General features: G+C 35.1%; 1 protein-coding gene across 2 annotated transcripts; it reads right to left on the minus strand.

Moving 5' to 3' along the window:
- Window positions 1–696: 696 nt before the first annotated feature.
- Window positions 697–8,135, minus strand: LOC111024887 (diphthamide synthesis DPH2 family protein). 2 transcript variants are annotated; one of them, XM_022302704.2, is made up of 10 exons: window positions 7,924–8,135; window positions 7,412–7,635; window positions 6,117–6,225; window positions 4,755–5,106; window positions 4,481–4,550; window positions 4,182–4,249; window positions 2,225–2,340; window positions 2,036–2,142; window positions 1,247–1,386; window positions 697–1,149 (listed from the first exon to the last, which is right to left on the minus strand). In XM_022302704.2, exons 1-10 carry the CDS (start codon window positions 8,002–8,004, stop codon window positions 899–901), a joined length of 1,518 nt encoding a protein of 505 aa, XP_022158396.1. In that variant the 5' UTR covers window positions 8,005–8,135; the 3' UTR covers window positions 697–898. The 2 variants fall into 2 exon arrangements, with proteins under 2 accessions (XP_022158396.1, XP_022158398.1); XM_022302706.2 differs by lacking the exon at window positions 7,924–8,135 and having other exon boundaries at window positions 7,369–7,528.
- Between the last annotated feature and the right edge of the window lie 1,622 nt (window positions 8,136–9,757).

Here is a 9,757-nt window from a genome sequence, read left to right on the forward strand (position 1 = left end):
ATATATTAAATATATCTAAGGATTCATTTTAATAAGTACAATTAATTATTCATTGATTATTTACAATCAATTAATTTTTTATAATAATTTTTTTCAAAAAAACCATATTTCTTTTTTTTAATCATTTTATTAACTAATATAGGCTCCCAAGATTATTAATCTCGTAAAACCAACGACTACATCATTTATTCCTACAAAAATCCAATAATATTTCCATGCATAATCAAACATAGTAATTTTTTATTCCCAACAATCCTATTCCTATGGGCATTTGGTAAAACCTTAAACCAAACAACCTGTGACAAAACAATAAAATGATTATTTTCATATTTGAATGACTAAAATAAACGCCAAAACAAACCTAACTCAATAGTAATTGACATACGCTTTCAATCTAAAAGTTATAAATTCAAATCCCCTCTCCAATATGTTGTACTAAAAAAAGGACTAAAATAAATCTTTTAAAATTTTAAAAACCAAAATAAAATAAACACAGAAATTTAAGATTAAAATAAGATTTAAACCAAATTAAGGCAGACTGTGCAAAAATTTAGAAACTAAAATAAAATTGTACAGATCAAAATATAATTTTACTATAGAAAAAATAACACTATTCTTCCTTTATTATGTTTTCATGAATGATTTGTTCTAAAACTATTCTTTCTCCTATAGTTAAGTTTATAAATAGTAACTTGATTGGGCACAATAATATTAATATTTATCAGTCATTTATCCCAATTTTTCAAAACTACTTCAAAATTTATTTAAAAAAAAAAAGACTATCTTAAGAATTCTCTTTCAAACAAACTTAGTCACTCAAAATCTCTTTTCCCAAGCTTGATGGCATCTCCCCGACCTGCACTGGACCTACAAACTTGCTTCAATTCACTTCCCATCTTCAACATTTTTCCTCTTGCCTGTTTTTCTCGTCTCGGTACCCGGACGCCTTCCCGCTCCTCCCTATTAGATATGGCTCTGGCTGGGAACCACCATTGCTAATATCTAAACCTTGAAAGGAACGTGCTGCAAAAAATTCTGCTCCAGTTCGGGCAGTTCCCACAGTTAGCGAGTTCTGATTATCGCGTAACTGGAGAGCCTTCTCTGTTGCACTTACAAGAGCACCAGCTTCACTTTCTTCCTCAGCATGTTCTGTTTTGAAAACAGATTTGTTGTATAAAAAGTTTGTAAAAAGCACTTGCTTGCAGCATGAAAAAGAGCTAGAACAATGAACATGAAGGGTCAGTACCTTGGGAATCACAATCTTCGACGTATCCGCCCTGCAAGAAAGAAAATCGAGCTTCATCTGATCGGTTTCCTTCTTTAGGTGTTGAGAAATAAATCAAATCCTGAAACTCCATAACGTAGGCACCTGTCCACTGACTTCCTCTGGACAAGTAAAATTTGCCATTCTTCAATTAAGATCTCAATGGAATTTAAAAATAAGAGCTAAAATATCCCCTCTTTATTTTACATCTGAAGTTAATATACTCTTTTCTCCATTTACAACGATGCTGTACATTTGATTGTATATTTGCATATGTTCATGTTCACCAGCATATTGGAAAATAAAATGTGACTTGTGAACCTGACTAGCCAACCTCGTGATTCAGTTTTCCAGCAAGAATGAATTAAAAACTGCTAAGAATCTGTGAGAGTTTAAAATCTAAGAAAGAGGAATGGTAGGAGATTTCTGTTGCACTGAACACCTACCCAAAATTTAATAGTTTGTCCATCACTAACTTCGAAAAGCATCTGTCCAAAAGGAATTTATAACGTCTTCTAGAGCAAGCAAATTTAAAAGTATTTCTATGCATGCTTGATAACTTCATGAAAGGCCATATAAGGGAACGCATATAGATATTACAATCATCATTGGGGAGAAAATTCATAAGAAAATCATAAATAGAAGGACGGTTCCATCTCGGCTTCATTAGGACTTGAACCAAAACTTGGCCCTGAGTTTACAGAACTAAGACATCTCAAATGGCACAATCTCAAGAAATTAAAGATGAACCAACACAAACATTAGAGGTACCTGCTGAAAGCGAGTGTCGCTTCAAATGGAGTAATGACTGGAGCTAAATACTCTTTGCTATCCATTAGTGCAGTTTGGGCACAAGAAACATATATGAAAACACCACACTGCAACAAATGCTAAGGAATTAGACTACCAGTAAAGCAATGGAAAAGAACCCAAAGTAAGTAGCTTGAGTCGGACAAAAACCTCAGGGAAGTTGGCAAGTTTAGCAGGATTGGGTCTTCCCATAACAAGAGTATAAGCCTTCTTCCCTGCTCCAGTGATCAGCTCTTTCATCTGATGAATGATATGGAGGTAACCAGCTGCATAAACCATCATGAAATTAAAAGGCCTTCTAAAATCCACAATACATAGGCTAGAACAATATTCCTTCGGACCTCAACGGAAGGAAGAAAAAAATCCTATTAGCTGAATAGATAAAGAAGATGAGCGTATATAAAAAAAATACAACATTCAATGCTCAACATTCTAACAATCTTGGTCTAAAAATTTAGTAACATTTCCAAAATAAGGTGGATAGGAAAAGGTTAACAGAACCTTCAAACTTTCCTGAGCTCTGAATCTCCCCACTGCAATTCCTAACTATTCTCTCACTTATATTTCTCTCCCCTTTCCTCTTATAGCCTACTCTAACGATATTACAAAATAGAGGGCTCACTTCCTATTGCCTACTGTGCACGCACACACTTACATCACTTTTCCTGTCCCATCAAGTTCATGGTCTCCCTTTCCTATATATAAAATCACCCCAACTGCCACTACTTTAGAAAAAATTTTCTTTCCACAATTATTTATCCAAGTATACACGAAGCATATCAGTGGCTTCCACTCCTATCAATATCCCAACTGAAAGATTCACATTATTCTCAAGATGAAAAACAGGAAAGTGCTTGAGTAAATCATATGGCTCCTATGATGATTCCTCAACTTCTTTACTTTCCCATTGAATACAAGCCTCTTCATCTCCCAAGGAAGTATCCCCAGCAGAGCAAACTCCCATTACCATAGTAGGGTTAAAAGTAGTCCCAACCTCTAGAAGAAGGAAATCTAAAAAGGGTGTAGGACTCAAACTTGTGCCCCTTGTAGCTTTGAGCTAGGACATGTGGAAAACACTAAACAAGACAGATCCCTGACTCTTCCAGGAATTGAAGCCATAAGCCACTTTTCCACTTCTTTTTCCACTTGGAAAGGTTCATAATGTTTATGAGCCAATTTCATTTTCCCTCTACTTTCCATTTATTTTTCACTATAACTTGCAACGTCAAATAGACTCAATCTTCTTCGATGCTCATTAGTGTTGCTCATCATAATATCTTGTGCTTGAGTTAATTGCAACTATAGGTTGTCGTGGATGGCATCCCCCTCTTTGAGCATTTGACGATGGTAGGGAAGATTGGCATTACCAAACCAGAGCTGGAGGTGGATAACCGGATATCATTTGGAAAGGAGTTGCTTTGGTTGAGATGTAATAGAAGGTATTGTACCAGTACCCTGCCTATAGGATACATTTGTTTGCCCAAGACTTTGGTTTGCTACCAACAAAGCACACGAGGTATTGCTCAACTAAACAATTGACCACTGTTTGGGAAAGTATGAGATTTACCTATCAAGTTTTTTCTAGTCATCATTCAGTAGATAAGTGCAGTTTTCTATGGATAAATTGTATTGTGACCTCCATTTGAAAAGCTTGGTTGGAAAGAAATAGGAGGGTTCTCACTTCTCAGTAGTAAAAAGTTGCATGAATGAAGTTTGGGATGCCGTCGCTTCTATTACCACCTCCTGGATTGATCTTTCTAAACTTTTTTGTAAGTACCCTATTTTTATGGTTGAAAACAAACTAGAGAACCTTCTTGAAACTCAGTCTTTGAATGCAGCATTTGCCTCCCTTATATTTCACCTACCTTCCCCTCTTTTATGTAACTTTCTCTTTTTCCATATCAAAATAAATAAAAGGAAGAAAGAATGGGGAATCGTCCAAACACAAAATTGAAAGGAAAAAAAAAACAAAATAAATAAAAGAATTTCTAATTAGTCTTAGAAATTTAATCTTTGATCCCATAAAATGTTATACTACATGAAAATTCAGACATTTCGACTATCAAGTACAATATGCCCAAAAATTTTCTTTTATTGTCATACATACCTAAGCCAAGAGTACCGACCAAAATTCCAACAATGGCAGCATCCTTTGCCTTCTCCACCAAGTAATATCTGCTAAAACATAATAAGATAAAGTAAATTTAAAAAAAAAAAACAAGGAACAAGAAGATGTTTACTGTATCCAGTTTTATTGTCCCAAAAAAGGGGAAAAAACCCACTTATGACTGGAGAATGTAATTGCAACAACAGAAGACACGCTAATTGCTACCTTGCAAATATATCAACAACAAACAGTTTAAGGGAATAAACATAAATAATGAATGAGTGCGGTGTCAATGTTACCTGCGCTTGAGGATCCTTCTATGCTTAGATACATCAGATACCAAGCAACTTTCTTTTGCATCGTATCTGACTAAAATCAATTACAATGAAGTTAAGACCAATTGTGAGAATAGAAATTTATGGATTAGCTTAGTATAACAATCAAAATTGCCGGAACCACTGCTACATGGGTCATGATCGAGGACACACTGTCATAATAAATGGGCACATACAATAAAATTTAGCAATGTAGCTAATAAGATAACTTCAATGCAGAACATTGCAATCCACGCACCTATCTCACAACAATTAAATGTCAGAACCACATTTGCGAAGGCTGAATTTTCAGAACCAATCCAGAAAAGCGAGTAATCCTCTATTTTTCGCTGTCTGGGTAAATTCCAAATCAAGCCTCCAATGTGATATCTGGTCCCAGCTATATTTTCAGAACTCCCACTTTCAGCATAGGCAACTTGTTCCCCACTTCTGGCAACATTCTCATGATGCAAGGACGGATCCAAACTTGAACATTTAACATCTGCAAAATGAACTTCCAATTCTGACCTCAAATCACTCGTCTGAAATGAATCTGTCACTTTTTTCCTAAGATCATCCACTGAATGTGCATATTCCAACCCAAAAAGAACCTGTTGAAGATAGACAAGCTTTCAAACTCCTAGATAAACATCTTGAAGCTACATCGATACTACATTTCAGAGTATAAGCTTTCGAGTGAATATACAACCACTAGAAAAAGGAAAAATGCAACCTTAGTTGGAGTAAATAATCCCTGATTGAATTATGATATAATTAAGAAATGAATGGCTTCATTTTGCAATTAGGGAGTAAATAATCCCTGATTGTTTCTCTTTTTTACCAAGCAAAGGACTATACTCAATATTCAATTTTAGGAGAGCTCCTAATTTAGAGACAATTGAGTTATCCTCTATATTGTCCATTCTACTTGGCTTCTAGAGGTAAGAACATTTTGACTCTCGAGTCATCGTTTTTATCATGAGTCGCTCTCTTGCAACATTGTTCTCCAAACAAATAGGAGTCTCTTTTTTGTTCAAAGCTACAAGGTCAAGCCCCCAAATAAGTCTAGGGAAAGTTGACACCATAGACTTTATCCAAAGATCATTCTTGATTGTTCTCAGGACAAAGTGGTTTGTTATTTGCAAGCAAGCATCTGAAATTTGGATCACAGCTTTGGAAATGTCCTTTTGATCATAAGATGTAGGAGAGTTATTTTTGGCAGGTATTTGGGGTGGCCTCCTGTCTAAAGGAGTTTGGGCTATAATTATGAGGTCCTTCTCCACCCACCCCGCCCTCTTTCCACAACAAAGGGAGAATTCTTTGGTGAGTTGGGTTCCTAGGTATTTTTTGGTGTACTTGGTTAGAGAGAAACAAGATGGTTTTTATGGGTGTAGAAGATTCTGGCTCATTTTAATACTACTACTCTTTTTTGTAACATGACCTTTTTTTATTGTAAATAACTGAAGCACCCAAGTTTATTGGAGTGAAGCTGTTTTGGCTGCTTGGGTCTATGCTTTTTGTTGGCTAGGTTGTTGTTATTGTTCCTTCATTCCTCTTAATGAATTTGGTATGCTTATCCAAAACAAAAAAGAAACAGTGATTTAAGATCAAGGATGCATACCAAAACAGGCTTGCCATTGGACAAAATATACTGAGATAAAGTTTTGGCACAAGCAGAGACATCGATTGAATCCTTTCCAAAAACAAATAGTGCTGGTAGAGTTGTTGTCCTGAAAACACCAGAAGTTATTGTAAGACTGCGAAATAGTAGTGAACCAGTAATCACTGTAAGTGACTGTTCCATAAGCCAGATGCTGAAGTCTGAAAAAGTAAAGCATATAAAGTAATAACATACATTGTATGTTACACCTTTACTATCATCAATCAATCTTTCAGGAGGGAAATAAATATTGATGTTCAAATTAAAGTTAAACTAAGAAATCAACAAAGAACCCTAAACAAGGAAGAAAAAGGTAAGAAATATTCCAAGCAAAGATCTGTAATCCAGAACTCCATATGATAAAGAAAGCCAAGCATGCAAACGCCTTACTAGATCACGTGGTTTTAATCATGACTATCACCCAGATACTCCTCCACTTTTACCAAAGGTGCACTTATAATCAGTCAAGTCAGCACCAAATTTGCTCAATCACGAGGAATGGGGAATGTTCAATCATCCAGCAGTTAGCATAACCATGTAGATGCCTCTAATGCGATGGTTATTTTTTTTTTGTTATAAGAAACCTGTATATACCACCACAAAGGAAGGAAACGACCTAAGGGCTGGAGTAGAGATAACCCCACCCAAGAAAAACTAAAGAAAAGCTTTCCAGTTGTCCATAAACGTTGAAAGATTGTAGTTACAAAAGAATTTCCTGTAATTGATGCACCACCAAGAAACAGTGTGTTGTACACTTCTACAAAAAAAAATGCCAAGAAGTAGAGACTTGTCTTAAAAAATACGACGATTTCTTTCCAGCCATAAATGCGATGCCTCATACCTCTAATGCGATGGTTGATAACATAAAATAATTCATTTAATTAACTTATCTACAGGGCCAATAGTATTTCAGAAAATATTTAAGACTTTTATACCATATCATTTCTATTAGAGACTTTCGAAGCATTATGCTGATACTGCAACGAAAAACTTTAAATGCACCCACCAATCGTTTAATATGACAAATTAAACTACCTTCATTCATAATCCACTTCCAAGGATGACAAGTTTTTTAGTTACTATAGTTTCTCACTAAAAAGTGCAAAAACCAGGAACAGCACAAACACTTGCGGACATTTGCAGAAACAGGTCAAAAACTTAGATGCTGATTTCTAAGGGGACTGCAAGTGCAAGGTGAAAAGAAAATAAAAACCTTGCGTTAGAAAGCACGATGTCCATAGTATATCGGTACTCACGGGCTCAGACACGTATGTCCATAGTGTATGACACAATCAGCATTAGCGTGAGATGCTCCAACCTCATCAACACAACAACTACCGTAAGTCGTATCAGCCATTATGAACAACCTAACCTCGTTTCCGCTGTCGCTTCGATTTGTATCAGATTCATTAAGCTCACGAAGCCTGTCCCTTAAAGATCTCACAACTCTAGTTGAATCCTTCAAGAGCTCATCAGGGAACTAAACATTTTTAAAGTAATAAAACAACGAATGAAAAGAAAAGGGCGTCAGAATTAAACATAAGAGAGTTCAAAAAAATAAATTCCAGCTCAAAATTCTGTTTGAGGTACTCAGAAGAATATGAATAAGCATGTACCGAAAGGAAAGAGAATCAAAATCAACTATCGAGTAGGAAATAGTTATCGGCAACCCAACGGGAGCAATAACTCGAGTTAAATCAAGCTCGAAGCACAAGATTTCGAAGAACACAAGACCGAAACTTTTCATCGTTAAATCAAGCTCTAATACCTGCAATGCGACTGTGGTGAAGTTGCGGGTATGAATGAAGTCGGCGGTGCGGGAAATTTCGTAGTATGATTCTAACTCCATAGCAAAAGAACAGCAAATTCAAAGACCACTTTTGCTTTCAGCAGCCGCCGATCATAACACAGAGCAAAGCAGGGGAATGAATTCTGGCTTCTGAGTGAAAATTGAAAAATACATTATTACTCGTTTACGTTTGTAAATACCATTTTCCATTCTGTTGGCTAATTTAATTGTCATTTGTCATTTGTCATTTGTTTGTGAAAAAATAAAAAAGAAAAAAAAAAGGCACAGCCCGGTGCTCCAACCTGACCCAACTTTAAAATATAATGGTTGGTTTGTCCAATTTTTTTTTTTTAATATTCCTAATATTTAAACTTGTTAGGAAAATAACATTAATTCTAAACTTTTTCGAAAAACAATAATTTAGGAATTCCTTTAGCACTAGGTGGTTTCTTGAAAAGAATGCTAAATTCGCTTTAGCAGTAGGTCGAAAAAAAAAACTGGTATGTTATCTCTTGAAATCAATTATTATGAAAACATAGAGCTTGTGGTGAAGTTTTCAAAATATTATTCTTTTGAATAAATTTCTAAATAACATTATTTTTCAAAATAAGTTTTAAATATTAGAAATAAAAGGGAAAAAAGAAGTGAGTAATGGGTTGCCCGTTCAATTTGATTCTATATAAGAATTAAGAATCAATTTATGAATTTGCAAAAAAAAAAAAAAGAAAAAAAAATTTGAAGCATAAGCTGGACTTAACTGGTACCGGTGTTTTACCCGGTTTTTTTTTAATATTGTTGTAAATGAAACTTATTTTAAAAATATGGTTGTTTAATTAAAAATATTAAAAATATTGAAGATTTTGAAACTTATTTTAAAAATATTGTAGTTTTAAAAAACTGAAAGTTGGTCGTCTCTTCATTTAGACGTGACGCCACGCGGGCGCCACGTAAATTTTTTTTTAAGAGACGACCATGTGGGAAGAGACCATCCGGTCGGTTTATTTCTGAAAATAAAAAAAGTATAATGTTTTATATTATATATTATTTAGTAGCTTTAACTCCAAAAATTCATGAGTAGTGTAGTGGATATACTGTTGCTTCATATCTTTCCAGTGGAGACGGGGTGGGGCCTCTAGCTCAGAGGATTAGAGAGCACGTGGTTACGGTGTCTACTTTTCAATTTTTATTCATAAATGTAATTAATAAATACTTATGCCAACTTGATTACTCAATTAGAAAAAACACTTATCTCTAATCAATAAGTGGTAGTTGTCTCCAAAACTAAAATACATTACTTTCATTATGTTAATTAGTTAGTAAAGAAGTAGTAAAAAAAAAAGTTAGTAAATAATAAAGAATTTAAGAAAAAGATACAACTTAAATATTCTTAGAAGAAACTTTAAAAAAGAAAATACTTAACTGAAGAGGAGTGGGAGCCTACGAGATGGTTTCCACCGAGTCAAGCCAATCGGAGTTCACACGGGCCCTGTAGGCCATCGAGTGACTCCTCGCCACTTAGGACGTCTACACCTGCCACACCAAAAATGCCTTATAATGTACCTTAGGGGGGACCAAGTAGTCATCAAACCTCCCCCCGACCAAGTGTTGTATACTTTCTTGCAATCAAAGCTTTCTTGCATCTAATGTCTACAATGCTTGTTTTAAAGATGTTTTCAACTGTTTTTCTCTCTCACGTTTTCTAAAAACCAATTTTCTCTTAAAACGTGAGCGGAGGCTAGACCCACGACCGAGATTGTCCGCAACTTACAGTTTTTCCTGGCTGACTTGCTCGTTTGAGCTAGAGCAAGTGCCA

This window comes from Momordica charantia (assembly GCF_013281855.1).
Source record: "Momordica charantia cultivar OHB3-1 chromosome 5 unlocalized genomic scaffold, Mcharantia_2.0 BLBB01000005.1, whole genome shotgun sequence".
NCBI classification, from domain to species: domain Eukaryota; kingdom Viridiplantae; phylum Streptophyta; class Magnoliopsida; order Cucurbitales; family Cucurbitaceae; genus Momordica; species Momordica charantia.

Excerpts from the sequence above, each read along its gene's own strand:
- LOC111024887 (XM_022302704.2), bottom strand. The coding sequence starts at position 8,004 with ATGGAGTTAGAATCATACTACGAAATTTCCCGCACCGCCGACTTCATT. Across the intron at positions 2,341-4,181 it reads GGTCGGTACTCTTGGCTTAG|CTGGTTACCTCCATATCATT; the intron begins GTATGTATGACA and ends TGGTTTATGCAG. Across the intron at positions 1,387-2,035 it reads GCGACACTCGCTTTCAGCAG|AGGAAGTCAGTGGACAGGTG; the intron begins GTACCTCTAATG and ends TTACTTGTCCAG.